Source organism: Perissodus microlepis, chromosome 11, assembly GCF_051167445.1.
Source record: "Perissodus microlepis isolate ML-2025 ecotype Zambia chromosome 11, ASM5116744v1, whole genome shotgun sequence".
NCBI classification, from domain to species: Eukaryota; Metazoa; Chordata; class Actinopteri; order Cichliformes; family Cichlidae; genus Perissodus; species Perissodus microlepis.
In genome coordinates, this window is record NC_140471.1 from 15,085,141 (window position 1) to 15,113,009 (window position 27,869).

Consider the following 27,869-nt stretch of genomic DNA (forward strand, 5'->3'; position numbering starts at 1 on the left):
GCCAAACCACTAGTAGTAAACATTATAGCAGCTGGCATTACGTAGAGAACTCAGCTACAAAAGCCACTCATGTCATTTATTATATCAGCAGCAGCACCGACAAATAGGCTCCGGCTCTTTACAGTTCTGTGCCACACCGAAGCTTGAGCAAAGACAAGAAACCAGGAGGAAACAGGAGTGGAATTTGTACCCTGCACTGAACGCTCCTGATTTTGATACCTCTGATTTATCTCTTTTTTTAATGGAGGAAAAAGCAAAACAAAACACACTGGCAACAAGTCAGTTTGTGCAAATGTAAAAAGCAGCATCTGTGTGTTTACAAGGACACAAGAAATTGTCATTTTCTATGAAATACACGAGCGAGGCGCAGGCCACTCATAAATCTGAGCGCAAGATGTGCTTTTTCTCTAATGCTCTCTGCAGACCTGTTGCGGCTGCTCAGTGCGTGCAGTGTTGCAGGGCCAGATGTAGCAACTCTATAATGTATAATCGTACTTTTCCAAAGAAAATGCAAAGTGAAGGCAACTTCTTCAAATGTTTTCTAGATTGAGTACTCCTTTTTTGACATGGTAGCATTAATAGACAAAGTTTAAACACTCTGCAAACTTATTTAGCCCAGTGACAAATATGGATTTGAGCTTCTGTTGAAAAAAGCAGAACTACAGGGTTTATTTTGGCAAGTGAACAGAGAACGAGTATAGATCTTTATTATATAAAGATCTGACCTCATTTATGCTTAAACTCTAGTGGGTACTTAAATCTGGGCATCGGTTACACTGCTGAGAGAGACACAGTCAAACTCATGAAATAGTATTTACCAAAAAGTGAAAGTTACTTACTTATACTTAATTAGGTATAGTTACTATAAATGCACACATGATGAGATTCATGAGATTTTTAACATGATTTATAGACTGCCTAATAACCCGAGGGCTATATTGTCTGTCACTATTGATGTTCTGACTAACTCTGACTATTGTTGACAGACTGCAGTTAATGACACTTCACTCAGTATCACGGAATCCATCAAGATAAGCCTGTTGACTGCCACTGAACTGTGCCCCACCACAGTCGCTTTAAAGCTGTTCAACAACTTGCGTAGCTCCATGCCGCTGACAGTGCCAATCAGTTATGCAGCTCCTTTTTTTTGTTTTGTTCCTACCGCTGGTTTGTATCATAATTCGTCTCCCGAACTATGTGATTCTTCTTTTTCATCTTTGAGCTCACACATGCTCATCAGCCAAGCCGCAGCTGAGGCCAGAGAGCTACTGCAGGCAAAGAAAACACAGCGTACTATTACTTTCCCCTCGTGCAGACTGCTTACACATGCCCCCCCCCCCCCCCCCCCCCCCCCGGCGTCCACACACCATGCCTGCCCGCTCCCAAAAGACAGTCTGCTTCTGATTATGTGTGATCATCCTCAAGCTTGCCAGCTACTTTTCAGATTCAGAGTCTTTAAAAAAAAAACAAAAAAAACTGGACCTAATTCAAAAGGAGCTAGAGAGACTCTTGTAGAGTGCATCCTCATGCCAAGACCAATGCCCTGTCTGTTTTATAGAAATTGATCTGGAGTCTCACTAAAATTTAATGGGTTCTTCCTTTGCCACGTGCCACCTCTTCATCAGGTTTCATGGAATTCTGTTCGGTTGCTTTTGCACAATGTTGCTGACGGACAAGAAGACAAACCAACATCAAGTCAAACATGCAACAAACACTGTGGAAAACATACTTTTCCTGCTCCATCAGTAAAGAAACCTTAGAGGAGAGTTCATCCAAGGCATTGCTAAGCATGCCCATGGCACCAACACACAGTGATATCACTATCCTATATGCACTCCTTGTCTTTACAATTGATTAGATGCTTACATTGAAATGTCTAAGGCTTAAGCTTTAAAGTTATACATAATTAAGTTTGTGACTGCTTTGACAAACAGGTGGTTGTATCTGCCAGCTTTCTCTAAGACATCATCATCTTTCATAGATGATTAGAGACACTGAACTGGACACCTGGGTTGTGCTTACAAAGTCATTTGAAGGAGTTTTGGAACAAATACCCGTGTAGTGTCCAGAGTGAAATTCTGCTGGCTATTATTTCATTTAAATGCAACCCCTGATTACTAGAGATTAAGAAGACATGGAAGTCAGAGATAACTGACCTAAAGTCTGTGACAGAATTCAGCAACAACGTCATTGTTGTTGCTGAATTCTGTGATTTAATGGTGGTGATTTAAATACAAAACTTTCACTGCTTTTTAATGAGAGGTGATTTACCCAGTAAACTCTCTGTAAATTGCTTTGCTAAGTTCTGGTAGTTTTTATATAAAAAATGTCCCAACATTTACCACATGGTTCTTCTCTGCATAGCATCTATGAAATACAGTACCTATAAAATGAGTAATAATTTCAGAAGAATGTAATTTAAAGTAGTATGGGAAATAGTATGGATCAATGGTGCACTATAATATTTATCTATGTGGAAAATTATAATAAAATTTTTTTAAAATATATATTTTTTAAACAATGACTACTAAGCAGTGACCAGGTTACTGAGAAATACGTAGATAATAACTTGACTGCCAATGTAAATGGGAAAGGCCATAATAATCATATGAATATATATACAATATGATCTGTTGTTGCTGTAGGATACCCCCATCAACTCCACTACCCAAACTTAGGTAACATCTCACAAGTAAAGCAAGTTTATCCATAGAAAAACATGGGACAAAGACTGTGTGTCGTCATAACAGATAACAGTGGAGAACTACCCAATGTGGTTTGCTGATAAGAGGGGCTACAGTGGGATTTAAGTAAGAAGAAGAAGAAAACTTCTGAAATCCCTCGAAAACAATGTGAGCCTCCAGCAGCTGAAGGAAATGAATACTCGCTGCGATTGTTTTGTTGGCTAATTTTATCATAAAAATGTGAAGAACGGACCTCTTGTTGACACAACGTTAACCTTGTGTGTGGGCTTTCATTCTCTTTCACTCTCTCTCTCACTCTCTCACACACACACACAAACACACGCAGGCACACAAACACACACACCACACCTCCCACCTCCTCCGCTGGGATCCCAGGATGAAAGACATCATCAGGCGGTCCAGGAGGTTGCAAAAGCCGGCAGCGTCAACCCTCAATGGGCGGCGCACTGACGGGAGGACGGAGGGTGTTTTCCAACTTTAAAAGCACCGGAGCCGGCCCCTCCGACAAACCGCTCTGCGTCACAGACCTGTGGACATTCTTTAAAACCTTCATTGGGTCGAAGAGAGCAAAACTCACCTCAACCAGCGTCCCTTTAGCAGCCGTACCTGCGCGCCTCTCCTAACCCCCTGCTCCCGTTTCCTTTGGTGCGCAGTCCATCGCCGTGTGGTTCAAAGTTGTACACTCGATTTCCAACGAGTCTTTTTGCGAAATATGCTCCTGTTTAGTGGTTTGTCTAGAGAATCAGTGGTGTTTTGAATACTCTCGTTGCACATTACAGCCTCGCAGCCGGTGAAAGTTGCGCATCGCTTGTTGAATGCAGGATACCTTTTGCCTGAGCGTCACTTCCAAGTTCAGCTTTGGAGCAGCAACCGGCAAGGAGCGGGGACTCCAGTTACTTACTTCTCTCGCCGCCGATATGAAGTCTGCAGAAGAAGGTAAAGAACCCTACATGACTGCGCATCACCAGCACTGTACCCCTATATACATACATATATGTATACATATGTATTACCTCGCTTTAGCTGTTTTTTTATTTAAAGATGTATTGACACCAGGTGCTGCAGTTAATGCAAAAATGGAGAGCGCATCAGGGCAAACTCGGGGTTAATCCTTCTGTGAGATAAGATTACTGAGAGCTGTCTCTGCATTATACCCTCATATTTTAAGAACTTAAAATAGTTAATAGACGTTTGTAAATTTATAGACGTCTTAAATTATTGTCTAAGCGTTTGTTTTGGTAAATATGTTTAATTATAACAAGCTAAAAATATCAAATTCTAAAGAAACGTTTTGGCCTTTTTGATGGTGTCACGATTTACCTCCCCTTGTTCTATTTTTTAAAAAAAACAACGCATAAAATAACACGCAAGTAATACACAAGAAGCAGATAAGCTCAGTTTACATGCACACCATTAGGTGTCTCCAGCTATCTTTGCAGGTGCTTCTCATTATGTGCAGTGAAATATGATGGGGGTTACACTGTTGCTGTCACCTGCAGTCTTTGTTAAGATCTTCATGTCAATTTCTCTACTTTACTTCCTTTTTTAAAAAAAATAAATAAATAAAAATTGAAATTTTTCTCCAAATGAGCCAAGTGAGATGTTAAAGTTCAGGGTCAGATAGCCCAGAGGCTGCTAAATATTATTTGCTTTCCCATGCAATCAAAAGCAAACTCTCTATTTATAGCTTCGTGATTCAGAGTGAGAGGGCAAAATCTGATCACAAGTCACTTATAGCCTTAATTCATAGTGGTGATATCACTGGCTTTTGGCGGATTTCAGGAATTTAATTTTGTCTCTGAGGTTAGAGAGGGACGGGTGCAGGCGGTATTATTATTCAGTTCAGTCCCTTGATACTAAGCTTTATAATTTGTAACAGATGTGTGTGTAAATACATGTGTTTGTGAGTAAGAGGGAGCACTGTGATCTGTGCATGCAGGGATGCTGGGGTAGCTTGCTTGACAAGGAGACGTGCTTAACCACACACAGCTCCAGCAGTGTGGCGAGGGCTGCTTTAGTGTCACACATAAACTCAGACACGCAGACACTCAAACGCGAGCACACAGACACACACAAACACACACACAGAGACCATGCTGGTGTTCTGCCATAGCTCATACTCAGCCATGTGCGATAAGTGGCCCCAGAGTTCTTAGTTCCAGAGGCTGCAGATGACTTTTGTGGGCGACCACCTATCTCTCTATGAGGTCCCGTCACTCTTAGCCCAGCCTAGACCACAATGCCTGCGGATAAACCCGTCCATTCTTTAGTCAGGCTAGTTTGGTTGTAGGGAGAGAATGTGTTTTGATCACAATAGCATCATTGGAAAAAAATTGGGGAGTGCAAAGAGAGCACGCTATAATTTGTGTTTTCAAATTAAATCTGCTTGCACTGCATTTTCAGCACATTGCAAACAACCGGGGAGGCACTGCCTCTTGTTAGTGACTCATTTTGATTTCTCTTTTACTCGCTTCACCCCAACAAAATCTGATCTGCTTTCCCAATTTTGTTATTCGGCAGTTGTGATGCGTGTCACCCGGAAAAGCCAAGTTTCAAGATAATGCAGCAAACAAGAGTGAAAGCCCTAGTGTGTTTGAGTGGGTGTTAGAAGAAGTGAAGTGTGCTGCAGCGCAGTGCACTGATCACACACATTCAAAAGGAAGGGGAAAAAAAAAACAGCCGCAACTGTAAGCAAAGTCAGTCAGGCCTGAACTGAGGAGGTGTGTCACAAGGGCTAGAGTGGGCAGGAGATTATCATCTGTTCAAACCAGAGAAAAAGAGCATCGGCGAAGACTGAGCTGAATGCTCACTCGCCCTTACTTTGAAAGACTACGATGAGTGGTGCAGAAATGAGTTTTCAGCATGAAGAGCAAGAGTTTGATTTCAACTACATTTTTGAGTACAGCCAAGGTGTCCAGAAGGAAGGGGAGAAAGGTGCGTACTGATCTGCTATTATCACATTGTAATTCTGTGAAATAGGCTCTAAAGGGGTTTGACATTTAGCCTCTTCTAACCCCGTATAAAAAGTAACTTTTCCAAGTCTGTAGGTTTAGTGAATAAATGTGTCTTATAGTTTTCAAAAGGAGGACTTCAATTTAGTTTGGGTTTTTGTCACAATACATGCGCATCTCCTGGAATATTAAACATGTCCTGCGCACATAGTGTTACTACCTCTGAAAATAGACTCTCATAAGCTAATTTTACCTTGCCTACCCACATATTTTATGTTATGTGACAGATCTGTCATTTCATGTGATACGCAGTATTGTGGTTAACAAATATCGTATGGTTCAGAGAGGGGAATGCCCTTTGCTGGGTTTCAGACTGAATGGTTTTATTTCTGTAGCTATTTTTACCCTCATTGACATTATCAATAAAAGGCAGGCGTGAGGTTTACAACTGTTGACACAGCAGCCACCCGTGTCAAGGCTAAATGAAGAGGCATGCCTGCCTTCCAAGCTATCTGGGCTCTATATTGTTGCACTGGACGTGATTTCCTTGTGTACCTGCCTGCACTTGTCCTCTGTTTATGTGTGTACCGGTGGTGTATCTGTGTGTAGCGCAAAAGCAAACTCTCCTTGACTTAATCACATGCTCAGAGCGATGCGAGAGTGCTGTCAGTTTTCCACAGGGGAGGGCCTAATTCACTCAGTGAGTGATGCAATCAATCAAATAAAGCATCCATCAGTGCTGCTGGAGGAATTCCTGTAGAGTACATATGACAGCAGGGTGTGCCAAATAAAGCCTTAGATGAACTGATCAAACAAACAGAGTGGCTGCTCGACTTGCGACTACACAGCAGCCTCATACAGTAACCGCTTTGAGATGATTGCTAAGCTTCTCCAGATGTTTATAAAGAAGTGGGCTAGTCAGAATCTGAAAAACATACTGGGGAGATTTGTGTAGGGGTATTGTTCTTAAATGTGACCAGTTCTAGAAATTACATTCCCTCACAGTTAGGCTATAGTTTTCTCCAAAATTATGTTTAGTCATAGTGTGTTTCACAAATAAATTTTTTTCTTCAACATGTTTTCTCAGTTTATTTTTTACCAAGAAGTTTTGCATTTATCCCTGTGGTATTTCAGAAGACTGGTTAACATTGCAAAACATGACAAATTCAATTCAATTCAATTTTATTTGTATAGCACCAAATCAAAACAACAGTCACCTCAAAGCTTTTAATATCATAAAGTAAAGACTCTGCAATAATAAAGAGAAATGCCAACAATCAGACAAACTCCTTTGAGCAAGCAATCGGCGACAGTGGGAAGGAAAAACTCCCCCTTTAGAGGAAGAAACCTCTGGGAGGAACAAACACGGAAAGCCTAAAAACAGTGACAACAGCAGCAGGGAGCATGAATACATCAGAAATAGATTGTATAGACTGAAATGGAGGAGCTGAGGCAGAGGTGGCTTTGCAAAGTGACTTCACAGGCAGCTGCAACTTTATGCAAGATGAGGTAGTTTAAATAACATGTTCTATTTGAGATTTCCCAATAAGATGGGAATTAACTTAGCTATCCTCTGATATGGGCTGTTTGGCTTTGAGACCACTGAGCTTCACTCCAAGGCCTGCCAGAACTAATGCTATGCTTGTTTTAAAAATGCAATTTAGTTGTATGGGAATATCATTTTTTTACATTCTGAACTTTGCTCTGGAAAGTAACACATATTTGTGATTCTCTGTTTCTTAAATATACTTCTTATTTTTCAGATGCATACAGCTACACACCAAACGTCAGCCTGTCTCTTCCTCTGGGTATGGGCAGCCCCTGTCTGGCCAGTCAGTACCATACCTTACAGTCCAGTCCAGTCATCTCAGTTTCCTCTTGCCACCAGACGGGATACAGCAGTGACAATCATGCAGCATCAGGTTATTATCTGCCGCACAGCTTGAGACCCAATGGTGCTCCAGCCCTGGAAAGCCCCCGCATTGAGATCACTGCCTACAGCCAGTACCCTGAGGATGAGGTTGAAGAGAGCAGCAGTGAGGACCACATCGTCAAACGGGGGGTCAACTCCATTGTCACACTGACACTCCCCAATGCAGAGGGGTACCGTGATCCCAGCTGCCTCAGCCCTGCCAGCAGCATTTCGTCACGCAGCTGCAACTCTGAGGCGTCATCCTATGAGTCAGGGTTCTATAACTACGACAACTCCCCGCAGAACTCCCCCTGGCAGTCTCCCTGTGTTTCTCCCCGAGGATCATCCATGCTTCTGTCATGCCCACATGCCAGTGGCCCCGCAGGGTCCCCTCACAATTCACCATCCACCTCCCCTCAAATTGGAGCCGTGGCTGAGGAAGGCTGGCCGGCACAACCTCGTGGCTCTAGACCAAACTCCCCTTCCTACAGTGGAGGCGGTGGAGGCGGTGGAGGCAGCGGTGGCAGCATGGGGAAGAGAAAGTACAGCTTCAACGGCACCTCCTACCATCAAACGCCCTGCTCACCCAACCAGTCAGCGACACCCTCTCCACATGGCTCCCCCAGGGTCAGCGTTACGGATGATAACTGGCTTGCCAACACCAACCAGTACACCAACTCTGCCATCGTGGCTGCAATCAATGCTCTAACCACAGATGGGGTGGTAGACATGGGGGAGGGAATCCCAGTCAAGACGCGGAAGACGATGCTGGACCACTCAGCCTCCATGAGTCTGAAGGTGGAACCTGGAGGCGAGGAGCTTGGTCCTGATGGAGAGCTCTGCCACGAGGACTACCCCTCCCGTCTGGCCCTCAAGAAGGAGAGCTACTGTGGGGGGTTCCTGGATGTGCCTCAGCACCCATACTCCTGGTCTAAACCCAAGCCTTACCTCAGGTAGGCTGAACCAGCTCCTGCTGTCTCAAATAAATTTAGTAATTCTCTATCAAGTACAGTCTAAATGTTCAGAAATTGAAATAGCCAGCAATTTTGCCAAAAGAAAATTGTCTACATGTCTCTACTTAAGACAGAATTATGATCCTAACGCTTGGTCTGAGGGTCAGGATTTTCTACATATTACAATTCATCACATTTCATCAATTCCATTTCTCCATTGTTCTCTTTTTCCCCACATTTATAATGTTTTTTATTCATTGTGAGGACAAGATGGTTTTAGTTTTCAATCTTCAAAAGGCAGAGATTCCAATTTACATGCCCTTCACTTCCAAAGGAGTTCCCTTTGAAGATCAGAACTATTTCATAAATCGTATTTCACATTGAGGAGTTGCCCAGCATGCATGTGCCTGCCGTTGCCATCGCAACCCTCACACAAATATAACAACGAATACAGTCACACATGCACACACTCAGACAAATAGACTCTTGCACTGAACAATAGTATTGATTTTTGTCAATTGAGCAAAGCGGGGTTTTTTTTCTTTTTGTTCCCTTGTGGCATTTTCTCACCCCCCCCCTTAAGCCAATAACACACTTTCCTGTCGGAAATCAAGTGTTTGATTAAGATACTGAGCAACAGGAAGCAATGGTGACAGGGCTGGCTGAAGGGGAAGCAGCCTGTGAGTTAATCAGCCGGCGCGCTCCACTGGTTTGTCGCGCCATCGGCCCATCTTTTCTCTGTGTAGCTAAAGTGATGTCATGCACTGAATAGGCAGATAAAGTCCTGCGGGGGGAAATCAGTTCATTTTGGGTCAACAAACAGCCCGCAAGTTCCACAAAGATGCCAGAGATTGGTTTCAGTCGAGCCACTCTTCAGGTCAGGGGTTTGCGTTTACCAGGCATCCGGCAAAGAGAAATATTGTCTTGCACATGTTTGCTTTGGTTTAGATATTTCCACGGTGTTCACATGGGAAGCTTTGACTCCCCATCAGGAGAACAATGATGTTGAGGGAGGCCAGCTGTAGCTCTGAGAAAGAGATATCATGCTCCCAGGCAAGGTGTGTGGCTGACCTTGTTCCATAACACCACTGTCTTCAACACCAAGTTTTTTGTATTTTAGAATTTTACAGTTATCAATTTAAAATTGAATTATATATACATACATATATATGTGTGTGTGTGTGTGTGTGTGTTAAAAAAGCTGCCTGACTGCCAGGCGGTGAGAGATTTGTTTTTGTGCCCCAGAACTGTCTTTCCTCCCACTGTCACTTTCTTAACTCGCTGCGTCTTTTTCCACCTGCCACACCATAATGCAAAACATGCTGCGCTCTAACCGGGGCACATTTGTCTCTCATTTATTTTTCACAAAAAGAAAAAAAAAGGGGGGAAAGCAGGGGCCACTAATTATTACCCAGACCCAAGGAATTACACGCAGTCGGGGGATGACTTCAATTGATTAGATTAGAGACCATGATGAAATGGAGAGGGCTCAAGCCAGTTGGATTACAACAAAGTGTCTCAATTTCAGGCTAATTTAAAGCAAGTTTAGTTTAGAGTCAGACTTCTGGATCCTTGGAGGAAAAAAAAATATGGTAGTTCATACTTTGGCAAATTAGATGAAAACCAAAATAGAGAAAACAGAATGTACATAAAAAGACAATCATTTGCCATATGTCTTCATTTATTTGTTCCAAGCAAAGTGGAAACGTATAACTCACTGTTCTTTCAGGAGAGAAAAAGCCAGACACTGGGGGTTTTAGCCCAGAAAGGCAAAATCTTTGGACCGTGTAAATGTGAATTCACTATCCTGTTGAAAGGTGGGAATGATACATAGTGTTATTCTCACCTAATAACAATCAATGTGTCATGTAATTACAGCCCATCTTTGCCAGCACTTGACTGGCAGCTTCCATCCTGCTCCGGCCCTTACAACCTACAGATAGAAGTGCAGCCAAAGTCCCACCACAGGGCCCATTATGAGACTGAGGGGAGCCGAGGAGCCGTGAAGGCCTTGTCTGGAGGACACCCTGTGGTACAGGTATGCTGCCAGCACTAATGTTCAAACAACAAATGCTGCTGCTGTGCACTTTTGTATTTACCCAGAGACAAAGTTAGCTTTGTAGTTTTAGACTGTGCAATAATTTGCTGTCATTACAGCATGAGAGGTAACAAGTGCATGCTGATTAACAGCAGTTTTCTATCCAACGGCAATCTGGTGACATGAACGTCTGGCTGTTGCTTATTTTATGACAGCATGTAGTCACAGAGCAAAGTCAACACAGCCCTGACATTTCTTTCATTAGTCACAACGTTGATGTTCGTTTGCTTTTTTTTTTGTTTTTCTCTCGACGAAATCAGATTTGGTTGGTTAGACTGTGTTTAAATACAAACTACTGTATGCGACTGCTGCTCAAACCATCCAGAAATGATTAGCTACAGTAATCTTTTAATGCTGTTTTTGGCAAATCAGATTCCAAATATTGGAATGATGAGTGTGATTTGAGCACAGTGCCTCTATCTGTTAAGATTAAAATGGATCTATTATGATGACTTTCAGCTCTAGACACTACTAAAATGGATTTGCAAGATTCACAGGCAGTGAACCCTGGTACAGCCCCCCAGTTTACTCAGTATATGCATCAAGCTGTTTTAGCTAACTTCCCTCTGCTTTTGAGCTCTCTTACCTCCCATTTGCTGCTTTGAAGAGCAGATGGATGGAGCTTCTGCACTTACAGATCATTTTATATGTCATTACACAACCAAAGATTATAAAATGGCATTACAGATGAGGTCACTCTATTCTACACACAAACCACATGCACAGAGATAAAAAAAAATTAAATTTGTCTCTCTAGTCAGCTAGCTTAAAAAAATGCAGGCCTTTCTTGTAACTTCTGACAGCAGCTGTGCAGCACTTGCACACTGCAGGCTGTATATCTCAGCATTTTCTTGTATGCTGCGTTTTTAAATGTTCCCTAAAGCTGACAGTGAATCTGCTGCTGTAATAAGTCACTCTGACCAGCAGCAGTGCATGCTGACTGGAGGAGAACCATCGCCCCTCGCTATTGTATTTGGCAAACACTTAAGGAGCACACGTCAGTCTCACCAGCGGCACAGCACAGAGCTCCTTTCTCAGCTCCGCTGTCATCACGCTGTGCTGACATCTCAGTTTACACAAGGTGGGGATTTAGTCGTGTGTGCATGTCCTTAAGGTAAACTTGTCTTTGAAGCAGCTTATTTGCATTTAAACTATATCTATCCTACTAACTATATGAATATTTGCTGGCTCTGTCAGAGAAGGGATTGAATGGTTTTAGATGGCAGATAACCTGCTTTCCATGCAGCTAGACTCTGCAAGCCTAAAAAAACACACAAAAAAGTTCCTGGAACTATAAAGTTTAATTGGTGGTCCATCCTTAGCTTTAAATGTTGTTAGCGCCGCAGCTATTTTGTAAATAGATGTTGTCAGCACACCCTGGTCTGCACAATGTCAAATGCATTTGACAGCTGTTGGCCAATGTTGTGTTATAAAGACGCCTGTCAACCTGCAGGTTTTTTCTGTAAATACAGGTAATTATTCCCCTTCTTTACAAGCCTTTGAATATCAACATGCAGGTGAATCAACACTTTACCCCTCACAGTTCACTGTGCTACAGTAAGAGGCCCAGCAGACTCAGGCTCGTTTTGATTTTAGGTCACAACAATTTCTGACTTGCTCTCTCTCGGGGGCCGAATAGGAACTCATAAACAACACTCCTGAGTGTCTTTACATGTGGCCCTGTCAATATTCACACTCATGATTTGATTCTGTTATTTAAAATCATCCATTTAGCGCCAACATTCTGAGGATATTCCCAACCCTCGCTGAGCGCCCTGACCAAATATTAGATGAAAATACGATGACAGATGCTTTTCCATCACACCTGCTTGCTTGCTCACATACCTCACATTTTCTTTTCTTGGTGAGGAGTGATTTATGACCCTAATATTGCCTGTGCAGTCAATTGGGATATCTTGAGGGTTTCATAACAGTGGAAACCACTCCGAGCATGGCAGTTGGCAGGAAGATAAATCTATGAGGATTAGGCAATCATGTGTACATGCTGGAGGGTAAAGGATAGAAGAAAAATGTGGTATTTTTTTTTTTTTTTTTTTTTGAAAACCTGACTTTTTTACTCCTAGGCACCTTTGTCTTTGTTGTGGTGATGTGAAGAAATTGTGTTGTTACAATCTCGGAGGATAGGGCGCGTGGTGTAGTCCCCAGTGCCCTGAGGTAATGAGTGGCAGGCATTGGATGGGTGAAGTGCAGTCAAGGAGAATGAGTCAATAATGACACAAGGGCACGAGTGTAGGAAGAAGCTAAGGCAGTGTGTGTGTGTGTGTGTGTGTGTGTGTTCTTCATGATTCTTGAGACTGGAGAGAAGGAAAGAGAAGGGGCAGAGGGAGTCACCAGGCAGCTGTGGCTTGGCTTGCCTGCCCCAAGAGATGCTCTGTATCCTGCTGATTAGGACCTGAGTAGCCCTGAGGTTGGCTAAGCATGACAGTGGTGCACGGGAGTCAGTACCCATCAGAGGCCACCTCCTCTTTCCATGCACCGGTGCCTCTCTGCCTCCCTGGTGGGCCCGAGGCTGTCACTCCCTGTGAACCGTTCATCCTTCAACCATCTCCCAAATCCACACCAGCAGGCCTACCTCGGTTAAAACCCAGCCATCCACAGATCTATTGTTTTTTTAGGTCATGGATGATCAGACACACGTGCTATGAGCAATCGTGACATGTGTGTTGGGAAGCAGTTCTGGATGAACCCTCCACCCAAAAAAAAGAAAACAGCAAGATGATGAAAAACATACAGGGATTACCAGGTTCCACACTGACAAAGTACTCCGTAGAGAGAGCGGCTAATATACAGTGAAACCAAGACGCTCGTGTGCACATTTACTGCTGTCTTGTTTTTCCTTGACACACAGAGGTGTTTACGTGATGGGTGGTTGCACAGAGAATGGAAGGTCTTTGCTCCAGTCATACGCCAATGAAAATCCTGGCTTACCATGACTCCCTAGCCTTTCACCATTTGCACCAACTCGTCTCATCAATTTCCATTCCAAATCAAGGTCATCTATTCTGAAGTCAGACTCCAACCCTACCTCCTCTCCTCTGCATCTCCAGCCTTTTAACCCCCTCTCTCATCACCGGTCCACTCTGTGACCCCCGCTGCTGCTTTTCCACTTTACTTACTGCATCAGACCACAACACCATTAAGGGGATCTGGGGTACTCTAACAGTTCCTCTCACACTCTTCCAGACTCTCCCCCTTGCTTACCACAGCTGTGTTTAATGTCTGAAGCCGTGCTCAGGAAAAACCAACAACCTGGTCTACCTTTACTTAAAATATAACCACAACACTGATTTATTTGGTTGTTTGTTTCTTCTTTTAACTGAGCAGACCATTCAAAAAAGACAACTGCAATTGTAAAGTTTTCATTGACAATAGAGTGAACGATCTAACATTAGTTCAGATCAAGATGTTGCAACAGCTTTCAAGTTCAACCACAGACAGGAAAACAGGCATCCGCCAGGCCCTTGGTAACAGCAAACAACACCTGTGGAGAATTAAACCTGTCCTGCAGCACACAGAACAGAATTGCTTATGGCTAATTCATATAGGATAATCACTGGCCTGTAGGGCTTTCACCCCCCACACACATACATGCACTTTCTCATTAAGTTTAAAGCAGTAACACACATGTTGTAATTTCAGGATGTGGCCATCATCCCTATTAACGTGTGCGTGACTTAATACTCATCTCTCTTCCTCTGCAACTTTATGTAATGCACATCAAATTTGCAGTATATTTCCGCCATGATGACATGAAAGACTTAAGCAAACACGTGCTCGGGTTTTTCGCATGTGCGGTTTCACCTTGGGATCTGGTCCTTGCTGGCTGCGTAATGTCTCAAAAGAAGAACACCCTGATCTACAGCACTCCATACTGTAGCTGCTAATTGCTCATTAAATCTACCGCCGCCTTATGTTTGATATTCAAAAGGATTGGTGTACCCTGTAGTGCTGTTAGAGCTTAGTCAAGGCTATTATTTGCTGCCCAAAGGGGCATTTATGCCACTCTCAAATTGTGGTTCTCCATATGCGGGGCTTCCCTTACACTGGTATTGGGCTGCCACTAATTACAAGTTAATAACAAGTGGAAAAAGTTGAGGGATGTGTACATCGTTTTCACTGGTTTGAGGTGACAACCAAACCGCAGATTTATGAGGTAAGATAAGAGTGGGTAATCTGGCTACTTAGGGGCATAGCAGTGATCTGTGCATCATCCTACACAAATTTTCTGTAGGCTTTAATGATGGGTCTTATGAATGGCTGATAAAATCAAAATTTAAAACAATGTTATTTGACATAAAATTTGGACCTTTAGTAGTCTAGACATGGGCCTGTGCTCAAAGCTACACCCTTAATACTCGAAGTATTAGTAAAAAAAAAAAAAAACTTTAAAGGATATAGCTGTTTGGTTGCTTATAAAAGTTGCAGCATGTGAAGCCATGGAAACAGTGCACATTAAAGGATTGCATATGTTGCGTTATGCATTCAATATGAGACACGGGAGACATTAGAGGGTCAGGGGGGCGATGGAGTAAAGTCTGGAAGGAGAGACAGCGTGGATGAGTGTACGTCTAATTGGGTACAGCAAAGGCTGGCTGGTGTGAGTGTGTCAGCACTTGACAGAGAGGAGAGCGTGATAATGGGAAAAAACCTGCATCTGCTGTTGTAGTTCTCCTCCCCCCTCAACCCCTCCTCTGCTGCTTCCAGTTGTCTTCTCCCTCTCCCCCCCGATTCTCTGCGCCACGTGGACTTCTACAAGTCATGACATTTCTCCAGGCGGTGATGAAATCATCGCAGAGGGATAGAAGGCAGCCTTCGCTGCGGGGCCTGTGAAGTGTATTCACACTCAATTTCTAGCCAAGCCAGACAAATCTAATTTACCACCAAGTCATTATTAAACTTTAAATGTTCAAATCCCCACTTTGAATGGTTGCAGCAGCATTAAGAATGTCACTTTTACTAAAGAAGCTGAAGGATAAAATCCACTGTGAAAAATACATTATATTTATTGGAATAAAAACACCCTCTGTCGCTATTTGATCACATGTGACTTTCATTGAGTGAAGCAAATAAGAAAATGGGGGGGAAGAAAGAAAAGGAAAAAACTGGGGCTGTCTCCCAAGGACTAAAGCTTTCTGTATTGCTGATGGAGCTGAGAAGACTCAAAGGCAGATGGGAGCTGAATGGCGGTGAGCACCCAGAATGTGCCCTCCTCTTCTCTATTTATCATCACAACTGACCTAGACAATACAGCTGCACACTATTATGCAATTAATGCCTCAGCTGCCATGGTCGCGATGTTTTACTTGAGCGTCGGCTCTCAGAAATCGTTTCATACAACAAGCTGACACAGTGGCAAAAGCTGGCACCGGGAACAACTGCCTCAATGTAAGACTGGTTTCAGTGAATGATCTCAAAATAAACATATAGTGAGCGTTCAGCCCGATAGGCCATATTTTACAGCAAGAAGAAGCTCATCTGGTCAAAATTAGTGTCTCTCTCACAGACAGCGTCAGACACAAATGCAAAGCTGAGGTCGCAGGTGTTTAAGTTCTGTCTACACAGTCTTGACTCCCCCTGTCTTAATTCCCACTTTGAGAATAAAATGAAGAAGTGAATTTTTCACTGTGCGTGTGGCGTGCAGTTGAGGGAGCATCGCAGGAGTTTAGCAGAGGTGAAGGAGTGGGATGGGGGGAGACTGTAGCAAGAGGGTCAGGGGAGCACATATGGTAAAGGAATTGAGTGAGGTCGCTCAGGGGGGATCACGCTGCCTTCGTTTGCTGCTGGGAAGAGCAGCGTCACCACGAGGACTACCTGACCTCATTAATCACTTCCTCCTTTTGAGCGAGGATGCCGCCGCCATTGCCGTGCGCTACAGCAGGATGAGAGGAGCGAGAACCTCCTCTACCTCTCGCTTCTTTTGTGGCCCTCGCCACGTGGCGGCTGAGGTAATGTTTTGGAGGTCAAAGAGAAATCCAAAGAAGTCCATCGCCGCAGATGACACGGGTTTGTAGTGCGACTGCCAGCGTTTTATTAAATCACAAGGCAACGTCATGCAATTTAACGCTCCGATGTTTCAGATTTGTACCTCATGCTCCACCGTGGCCCTCCTCTGATTCAATGCGCCCGTAACTGGTAGCATGTGTGGCTATGGATAATTACTTCTGGTGACACCATAAGTAAAATATAACAAGGGAACAGCGTCTGCCGGTGAGATCACTCTATAGATGAAGTGGTCCCTTGAGATGCCAAGACTTCAAGAAGCTCCTGACCTCGGCCTAACTCACTGATGACTAGCATGTGTGACTAGCTCCAGGTCAAGACAGCTGCTAGAGACACTATGGGGAGCTCAAGAGAAAAAATATGATGGTTGGAACTGGAGATGAATGACAGCCTTAGTCTTACCACTCCCTCTGCACTCCCTCGATATCTGAATCAAAGACCAAGCCAGATAACCACCGGTGCTTAGGTTATTGAAGCATATGGATATATAATCTACTCACTCTACTGGTCATATTCTATTCCTATTCAAGATAATTAATAATGAAAATTGTGTAACAGAGACCACAAAGAGCACATCCTCTGCCTTGTCTTGCATCCAGCAGAGCTGTCATCAAGTGCCGACCAAGGCCATTTAATCCTTGTCTTTATTATGAGACCAAATGACTTTTGATACTGTATCCAGACAAATCTGCTCTCAAACCAAAGGCCTTGGGTGTCGATGACCCTGTGGTACTAATTTCCACAGACACCCAATCAGGTTCAGAATAACTTTCCAGTCTTATACCAGTCTTGCTCTTCTTTACACCACCCCCCACCCCCCCAATTCCTGCCTGCCCTCTCAAAGGTAATTATAAACCCATTAATCAGATTATGTCATAGGTTACATGTGGTCTTCATTTCATTATATGACTCAGTCTGTTAGATAAACAACAGGGGTCTTTTATTCCATTTGACGTTACCACTGTTTTCACTCGGATGGAGCTCAAACAAAATTGGTCTGAAGCGGTGCGCTGGAGTAATTGACCAATTTGTGGGATTTTTCAGATGGTCATGGCTTGTTGAGCCTTGGTCTTAAGTAACTGATCCCTCACAGTAAACGTCACATGCGGTCAAGTAGCCACCTGGGTGGATCTGTGGAGGTCCACCCGATCAGAAGTTAGGCTTTTTGGGGTTTTATGTATACCAGATGGATTCAGCGGCTTCTTGATAGTGTTTAGGTTTGGAGAGATTTCTAAGCCATAGGAACAATTTGCATTACAAAGAGAAACTATATCCTGGGAGGTCTATGGTGTTAAGACTCGGCCATGCTAGAAATAACTTGGTTAGTGGATTATTCTGGTCAGAAATCATTCACAAAGTATCAGTTGCCCTTCAACACATCTTGGAATTTAAAGCATTGCCTGCATTTGAATGTTTTTGAGCCATTACACACTTGGTTAAATGATCGAATGATGTTACTTTAGACACAGACAGAAAATTATACCGGGACATTGAATTTAAATTGGCAGTTACAGTTTATATTTGAAGTACATTTGAACCCAAATTCAACAGTGTGCACAGGCATGGATTATTTTTCCTTTTTTTTTGAAGATTTGATCTTTTTATTAGCTAAGCAGTAGCGGCTAATGGCAGGCTGCTAGAGGAAGTGGTAGTTGTTTGAAGTGGTGGTTCTGATACAGGAGTCTCTTTCATCACAGTGGGACACAGTCTGCGCGCTTTAATGGAAATCATAATGCATGTTCATAACTGCCCAAAGGTAAAGGGGCTGGAACACGTCTGCACTCCCTGCTTCATGAGCATTCAGGCGTAAAGTTTTAATAAGTTTAATAGCTAACTGTGTGTTGATAATCGTCACAGAAAAACCATTGATTTGTACTGTTTATTTATTTATTTTGAACAGTTTAAGTAAAAGTTTGAGTTTTGATTTCATCTATTTGATGCCCTCCGTTATACTGGAAACATTTTCCCAGTCATCTCCTTATGTATCAGCTGTGAAACTTTTATCAGTCTTTGTCTCTGTGTTTCCTGCTCAAACACCCAGAAACAATAAAAAATCTTTTGATTTCTCTTCCTAAAGGAATGTAGAAAAGAACTCAGAAAAGAACAGCAGACCACTGAGAGAGAGCCTCCAATCAACCAGAAAAAAACAAACAATGAAAAAGAGCTCATGTTCACAGCTCTTCTGCCTGGTCAAAGCTATCAATAAAGGTTCCTTTAACAGTTGCTAATGTGTGTCCAGTCTCGATTTCCTAAATGAGGGGTTGCCTGAGATGGAGGTCTTAAAACCTGATGTTGCCTCTTACCTGGGTCTCTTTGTTCTCTTGCCAGCTTTATGGCTACATGGAAAGCGAGCCGCTCACCCTGCAGCTGTTCATAGGGACCGCAGACGACCGCCTCCTGCGACCACATGCCTTCTACCAGGTCCACCGCATCACGGGCAAAACCGTCTCCACCGCCAGCCATGAAGTCATGCAATCCAACACCAAAATTCTGGAGATCCCTCTGCTGCCTGAGAATAACATGAGAGCTATGTGAGTGCTATCCACGCTTTCTTCCATTAACTTCAAAACACAAGCAGAAATGTGCACAATCTTTTTCTTTCTGCACCTTTCTCTTTGTTATATCTCTATGAGGATGAGAATGCTTAATGATAAATATTCTTGAGCTTTCACTTCAAAACAGGCCTTCAAATTTGAGTTCCATGCTTTTACCCCAAGAGATGCACAAACGTTAAAGAAAAAGAAAGCGCCGAGTTCATGGGTGCTTTAATTCGGCCCAGTGTGGATATGGCCAGTTTGAGGCTTGCACTTGGAGTGCTGTGATCCACCAGAATAATGTGGTCCCGTTACACTTGGCTTGGTCAACATATTCCACCGAGACAAATATATGAGGCAAATTAGAACATCCCAACTGAACTAACAAGTCTGGTGAAAAGAATGATTTGGGCTTGGAGGGCAATTAGTCACATTCATGTAGCCTGCAGTACCCAAAGAAAACAATAACTTTATTGGCCTGTTTGTATTAAGACCATAACTGCCAATTCTGATACCAATTTAGCAATGTCAACTGATTACTACTAAAATAAGCAATTTTAAAATTAGAAATGTATTTTGTATTGTTAGTTTTGTATTTTCAATTGTTCCTTGACCAGCTGGCTGGCGTGCACAATGAAAAAAACAAAACAAAAAAACAACAAAATGGATCCAACCATCATGGAAGCCACTTTATGCACACCTGTGTTTTTCTAATGGGTCAGAAAGTCTTCTGAAAAATCAACATCGTCATTTGCTGGACAGCAGTGGCCGTCTACTGCACCATAACCAAACAGAAACTTCTGGAACAGAGCTATGTCAGTGTCATTCGTGAAGCAGCTGGCGCAACAGTAGTCTTTCACTTTAATGAATGAAACTCGTAGATCTGCTCTGTAAAGTTTAAGTTAGGCCGGTCATCTTATATTTTAGTCGTTTTACACTGTAAAAAGTTCATAAAATGGTTTATTTTTATGAAATTAAACTGGACATACATAATTTGATGTGTCACATATCACATATGTCACATAAACAGTGTAGCCAAGAGATAAAAAAAAACAAATAGCTTTTTTTAAATGACAAAAAGTGTCATAAGTGTCTGACCTCAATGTTCAGACTCAAGGACAAAGTTTTGCTGTACTTGCCTACTAAGTCCATGAGGTTTTGGGGCAACACAGGATTTCTAGAGAAAGTCTGGAGGCTGTTAAATAAAAAATAAAAAAGATGGATGATGAACTAATCTTGACACTGAAGGGGAAAAGATAGGCCTAACCTAAGATTGGTAAATAATAGAAAGTTGTTTGCTTTAGCATGGTGGCATGATGATGATGAATTCCAAATATGCTTTCATCACATCTGATCAAAAGTTTCAAACCCAAAACAGTGTGAAACATGTTTCAGAGTCAAGTCAAAATAAAGTAAGAAAGGGTTTAGTGATTAGGACTTACAGTGGAGACCAGGATTAAGTCTTTGTCACCGAGCTGCTGGATGATACGAGCAAGGCAAGTTTAAACAGTTTACTGCAGGTAACTTCTACCATCTGTACTGATTAACATTAAAAACGGGGACCACTGTCTAAAATTCTGTGCTGCAGGTAGACCAAATTTACAGCTTAACTCAGCATAGAAGAAGCACTGAATGAAACAAAAAAAAAGTAATCACCTATTTATTCATAGCATTAAAAAATCGATGTTTTTGATGTAGTTTTAAATGTAAACTTGCTCCATCTGAAGGAGCAGAGCATCTGTTTTCTAGGGCTGAAAAGTCAGGCTCGGGTTCTGTCTTCCTCCCTCTAGACTTTCAGTAAGCCAACGGCTCTGCTCTGCAGTGTATCCAGGCAGTAGCTCCTGTCCTGGGGCTCCGTTTAGACTAGGCAGCAGTGAATTTATTGGACTGTGGCCCAGAGCTGTGCGTTGTTGGTAAAGCCACTGTATCTTAGCACAGGTTACGTAAGGCAATTACCTCTTACTGTTTATTCGTCACCATTTAGACTTTAAGTGCATATGTGTTTTTAAATGAAAAGCATATAGGTGATGCATCTCTATGACACAGTTTCATGTTTGTATAAATGTTGGGGATCATGAAGATTTATGGGACATGAGAGTTTCCTGACCGGACAGTGGCCCTCTTTGGCGAAGCGTAGATGATTTTAACATTTGTATTACATTACAATATCATTTCCAACAATACCTCAATATCCTTCATATTGTAACATATTAAAGCATACTGTTGGCCTGTTTTGCTTAATGTGTCCCCTAGGCTATGATTTTATACCAAACCAAACGTTCAAGAGGAAGTTTTTTTTTTCCTCTTTTTATCGTCAGCGCACAAGAAGAGGAGTTAAAGTTTTGTATTTCTTCCTGACTATCTAAACAGTGAAAGCTGGAGAAAAGTCTTTAACTGTCTCTCTCCACCAAGCTGTTAAAAAGTTGCCTTGATAATGCAGAATCCATCTCGCTGTGCACACGCCAGCTATCATTTGTGTGGGATGCAGACACTCAAGAACTGCAGTCAAACTTTCAGAAAGCTTCAATCTGTTTTTTTTCCCTTTCCGCTTCTAAGATGTTTTATCTTCAAGCACACCAACCACCTCTGCAGATTCTAACTACTATAACCTAATAAGCAAGAAAGCATTCATAAGAGGATGACGGTTATGACTAGAGTAACTTTATTATGCCCATCATCTTGCTCTTGTTTAAAACCACAGACTGGTGACATATTAGTAGAAAGCTGTGAAACCTTGACTCGTACGTTGAGTGGATCTGTGGTGGTTTTCATATGCTGTCATTTGGTCATCTTGTCTGCTAAAAGGGAATGGTTCATTTGAGTGATCGCCTTTAATTCTATAATGCAGTGTTTCTCTCCTGATGAAAATGGTGTGTTTAACGTCCCAGTCGCTGGTAGATAAGGGCTCACTGAATAGTTTGATGAGCTTGAAACTGATTTAGGTCATATGCTACAGCTTTTTTATAAATTTTTTGCCGTCACTACATCTTGACCTAGTTACAGATGTGGATCTAGTAAATTTGGGCAAAACATCAAGTTTGTATGTTGATAATCCCTGTGGAATTGTAGGCTATGACTAATATCTGCAGTCCCTCCGCTCTTTCCTACCATGCTATCTGCAACCACTGCAGGATTTTTCATAGAAACAAGGTTTCTACTGCCACAAGGGTTTGTTTAAAATCCAAAAGATTTGGTTTAACATATTTTAACTCTGTCTAATATGTTTGGGTTCGTTATCTTCTTTTTCCTCAGTGTCAGTCGATCATTTCATCTAGATTTCCATAGGTTGGTTAGCAGACATGCCAAAGCATATAGGTGCCAAATTGTCATCATATGTTATGTTAAAGTGCAAGATAGTTAGAACACCAAAACACCAATCCTTTATGTTGCTCGTTTTTCAGTGCTGATAAGCAGCGGGTAGTCAGCATGCCTGTATCTGTTATTTTTCTTTTCTTTGAATTGTACAAACCAAAGTCAAGGGAAAAATGGATTGGTATAAAACCTGACATTTACCATGTTCCAGGAATCACTCCCAAAAAGCTACCATGTAAAATAATTTAAATGCCAAACCATATCCCATCTGTATTCTCTCACTTTTTACCAGCCACACTAGTTTTATGTAAATTTATGAAAGGCCATGCCTGCGAATGAATGCCCTTTTTCCACTAAGAAAAGGGAAAGAAACTCTACACCTTTACCTCCCAAATTGTGAAATGAAATAAATAAAGAGAGACAGCTTAAAAAGGGGGCTATTAGCACATGTGGCAATGATTAACAGCGGTTTTAAACCCAAAACTCATGAAGTGAATGGTGTGAACGGACAAGGCAGGCTCGGTGTACTCCTACAGAAAGTGTGTGATACGGGTAAGACATGGTGCGCTCAGTCCAGATTTCTCTGAATACTTGGACCACTCTGGCCATTTAAAACCATGATGCAAACTCATTAATGTCCAACTTTTCCTTTGATGACATGCTGGATTAATAATGACACGGTCATGCTCCGATAAACTTCCAGTGCATGATCTGTAACACCAGTGGGGACTTCACTGCTGGTCCCGATGCGTAGCAGCTATTTTCGATTTCACAGCCAAGAGTAAATCAGATAGGCTCCTGTTTCAACCCTTGGTCGCACTTTTCCATGCTTTTGCATCCCATTGAAAGCTACCCTCTGTGACTCAGGGTGTGGAACAGACGAGAAAGAAATTGGTGCTTTCTTGAAATGCTGTAATAGAAATTGTTCTGGCTTGGAAAAAGTAAACAGTTAACTTCACCTTTCCGTCACCTTTGCCTGTGTAATGTTGTCTCGGGGATATAGTCTTCAATTGTGCGTGTGCTTTTCTCCGTTCTAGAATTGATTGTGCGGGAATCCTGAAGCTGCGTAATTCAGACATTGAGCTTCGCAAAGGGGAAACAGACATCGGACGTAAAAACACACGTGTGAGGCTTGTGTTTCGCGTGCACATCAACCAACCAAATGGCAGGACCGTGTCCCTACAGGCCACTTCGAACCCCATTGAATGCTGTAAGTCTTACACACACACACAGACAAACACACGCACAGAAATAAACACAAAACCTGGCATGTCTTTTCTGTTGGCTTTGCACTCAGGTGGCATCTATTGTTGTAGTCCAATAAAGTGAGCTACTATTTTATTGCCTACTGGAGCAAATTCAGTGCATCTGCACCCAATAAGCTTTATTTGATCAAAGGTCTTTGCCAAAGCAATAGATGCATTGTGCACGATGCCAAACACACGTGCTATCTATCTTAAATTCACATTTTACGACTGAATGCACAAGTTATTTTGGTAACACTACCCCATTAGCGCAGGTTTCACAAAGGTCGTTTGCCAGCCCCACTTTTTGGCACGGTTGAGTGAGCACATTGAAAGAAACCTCTGTTCTCTTTGTCATTCATTTGTGTATGAGGGGTGTGATGTTATTTGCGCCCAAGGAAGCCAGTTAGACTCAGATTGTGAGACAGAGCTTGCGTTATAGTTTATGGTCCAAAGTGGAGGTTAATCTGAGTTGGTGCATCATATTTAAATGTGAAGTTTAAAGTTATTTAAAGCGCAGATTTATAAATAAGATCCACAGATGCAAGGTGATACTGTATATCTATACGGCTGTGAATGTGGTGACCAAATTTTACAGGTCAGAGGTGACTTGCTGGCATCACTTCATGCAAAGCAGAGGCAGGTGGTTGGCCATAACAACCATGAAAATATTGTTTTGATCATTTGTGCGCTTTTTTTTCAATGTCATTTAAAGAGCAGCTGTTGGCTGCAAACCTCTTAGCTAGGGGGTCATGAAATCATCATAATAAAGTTGATAAGCCTGTTTCCCTAACCAAGAACTGCTGTTTTACTGGCTGTGAGCTGGGCTTGTGCTTCCCGGGGTAGCTGGGGATCAGGCAGTGTATTAGTGTAATCTTGCGCACCATTTTGAAACCTGTGTTTGTGTGTCTCTTTCAACAGCCCAGCGTTCAGCTCAAGAGCTTCCCTTGGTCGAGAAGCAAAGTATGGACAGTTGCCCTGCCACGGGAGGCAAAATGATACTTCTAAACGGACTCAACTTCCTGCCCGAGTCCAAGGTGGTATTCGTGGAGAAGGCCCAGGGTAAGCTGCAGTCACCGGGCCATGTTTACCGCATTTCAATTTCCCTTTTTAATACCCCTTTCTTTTCTTTCTCCCCCACTCTCATCAGTTGCATTTTCTTAGTCTCTCCTCCCGTCAAAATAGAGCAAGACTTGCCAGCGAGCCACATGTGGTGTGCATTAGGCCACTATATTTTTAACCAAAGCGTATTTACATTTGCTGAAGTTTCCATTGCCTGTTCAGCGGCGCTCGCCACAAGTTAAGGAATGAATCACAACCAGGGCATGTGCAACGTCTCTTTCTCTCACTTTCCCTCGCTATCCGTACCTCCCTGACTCCCCCTGCTTTCGACAGTTAACCCTTTCACTCGCTTGCTTTCCGTCACTCTTTCTTCCGCCCTGTTCTGCCAGACGCTCACCCTGGCCGGCTGTCGGAAACCATTTCTTTCTTTTTCTTTTTCTTTTTTTTTGGTCTAAACTTTTTGGCCATATGTTTCTCCCCTGTGTGGGTGGGTTGTGAAAGTAGAAACACTAGTGATCAGGTTTTCAGTTTGAATAATGATTGTGATCATTTCCTTGATTGCACCCAATAAATCAAAACAAAGGTCAAGCGCAGTAGTAGCTCTGAAGTCAGCTGAAGCACGACGTGACTGCTGCCGTTGCTGCTGCTGAGCAACACACAAACTAACACAAGGGAGCAACATAAACAAAGTTGTGAGAATGAGATAATTGTGTCTTCCAGTTCATTAACCATGAATTTCAAAATTGCTGAAGATTATCACACTTAATCCACACTTTCCAAAACACTTCACACTTCTGCCGTAAAAGTTAGCAAGTGGTCAGTGAACACAGAAATAAAAAGTGAATCCTTTATTTACTTACTTTCCTCAAAAAGGTTATAAAAATAAAATTCAGTCTCAAAATTGGAAGGAAGAAAGATTTTGTTACTCTTCACTGCATGGATCTCTCCCTACTTGCCCCTAGCTTGTTTGAATGGTCTACTCTTAAGGACCTAAGGGCTTAAGGAGGAAGCAGCAATGGGTTAAGGAGAGGTGGATGAACTTGGTAATTTGGGGTATCCCTTCTCCTGGTTTTATTTAGTCATGGAGGGGTGTGGGGGATCCCTTGAAGAGGAAAGCCGATACATGCACACCTTTTGCCTTCTTGGTAGTATTTCCGTTCTTTCCCCACTCTCTTTACCTTGATATTCTGTTTCCTTCTTTTCCTCTGTTCTCCCTCATCCCTCATTTTTTCTCACCTCTATCCCCGATACCCGCTAAAGACATTAGGAGCTGCGGAGCTCTACGCTAGCGGGATCTCCGGGCTCGTGGCTGCCATTGACATCTCGGTGGTTTGTTTTCCGTCTCTGTGGTGTCCAGAAGGGAGAAAGAGAGAGAGAGAGAGATCGAAAGGGAGGTTGTCTGTCTACTACTTAGTCTGCTTTTATGTGAACTTTAATGACCCACCATTTCCAGGGTCTCCTAAGTCAAAAAGCCCATTACAGAAAGACCTACACACCCTAAAAACACGTGCGCAAGCAGGAACACACACATCACTCACTAATGGCAACTATGGACGAGCAACTATGAGCACGGAAAAATACTTATGTCCTAAATATACTGCAAAAGATTGTCCTTTGGCATTTTAATCAGAGAATCCTGCTGTTTCGTGAAGTTTTAGACTTCAGGATTTCTCCGATTGTTGATTTAGAAGGGCCAAACTGGGATGAGGAAAAAAGAAACCAATAAAATTATAATTATATTACAGAATTATTCTATAACTTTGGTTTTATTTTCCTCTGGAAAAGTTCATGACTAAATGCATCCATGAAATACAGAGCATCGCGCCGCAATAATTACCACTCGCAGACACGTGCTTACACAGTCATGCGTACGTACAGCCAAGGCCTTTGTGTGGCACAACACCAATCACTGATTTTGCCTCAGTGGTGACAGCCATTACTGTTGCTGCCATCAGAGGTCAGGACGGCTGCTCACTCTCCAAAATTGACTCCAATAAACACCTTCAAGAAAATTCCACAAATCCTAAGGAGCAACAGGCTGCTTTAGGAGTACCAATCCAACTTGTGTGAATAACTGTGTACAGTCAAAATCCTCCAAGTGGAGTGAGGGGGCAGATCACACAGAGCACAAAAGCCTATTAGCACAAATGAGCTATAAATCATAAATACATCTACTTCTCTAACTGTTTCCATTTGTTGTGGGGTTTTTTTGTGCAGGCTGTAGCTGTTTTTGGCATACACGCAGATGTTTTTGAATTGTCTGAAACACCAGCGCAACAAAGACAGATATCAATTAATTACAGAGCTCTGTTAGTGGATGCCATCAACATTTGAGAGATTTGCTGTTTGCAGTTTGTGGTTAAATGAGGACACCAGAGACACACAGACATCCAGTAGTCTTTAGAAAATCATTGGCACATGTGGCCACTGGCATTATCTTCTGTACAAGGAGCAAAATATCATGCCGTGAATACACAGTAATACATCCAAGAGCAAATGATTGTTTCGTACAACAGCATAAATAAATAAATCAGATCCACATGTACTCTTAAAACTTAGCGCCGCTCTGTTTGACGACTTTAACCTTCCTCTGCTTCTCTGTTGTTTTGATTGTCTGTCTGTCCCCCCGTGAGACATCCGCAGTATCAAATGAGCAGAGCTCATAGCTGTTGCCACTGCGGGAAACCTTAATGCACCTTGAAAAATAATTACTTCTACTTTTTAGATGCCATGTCCATCCCCACTGCTCCACTTCATCACCCACAGGATAACTGATGCAAACCGGTGCATTCACGTGTGTACAGTACGTGTGTGTGTGTGTGTGTTTGTTGTTGTGTACCCGCTGCGGCTGCTAGCCTGCGGGCCTGTTTGCGTTGTTCAGTAGGAAGTGTTTGCAGTGAGTCATCCACAAAGGATTCCCTGTAGAAGGGGTGAATCGGAAAAGACAAGACCCCTTAGACAGTAGAGAGGGGGGAGAGGAATAGGAGGTGCAGAAATGGGCGGGGCTTCTGTAGAACTCTTGAGATATTGGCGCATAGAAATGATCAGATGTTATGGTCCAGAGTGGACTCGAAGAC

At 42.6% G+C, this 27,869-nt stretch overlaps 1 protein-coding gene across 2 annotated transcripts in view; it reads left to right on the plus strand.

Moving 5' to 3' along the window:
- Positions 1-2,958: 2,958 nt before the first annotated feature.
- Positions 2,959-27,869, plus strand: part of LOC146377409 (nuclear factor of activated T-cells, cytoplasmic 1-like) — a 60,503-nt gene continuing 35,592 nt past the window's right edge. The window contains exons 1-6 of one of the 2 annotated variants that reach the window (XM_084944196.1): positions 2,959-3,641; positions 7,420-8,521; positions 10,400-10,559; positions 18,969-19,171; positions 23,524-23,696; positions 24,652-24,792. In XM_084944196.1, the coding sequence (XP_084800322.1) occupies positions 3,521-3,641; positions 7,420-8,521; positions 10,400-10,559; positions 18,969-19,171; positions 23,524-23,696; positions 24,652-24,792 (1,900 nt within the window). In that variant the 5' untranslated portion in view covers positions 2,959-3,520. Of the gene's footprint in view, positions 3,642-4,314; positions 5,640-7,419; positions 8,522-10,399; positions 10,560-18,968; positions 19,172-23,523; positions 23,697-24,651; positions 24,793-27,869 lie in introns of those variants that run through there. The other variant, XM_084944197.1, reaches the window with a different exon arrangement.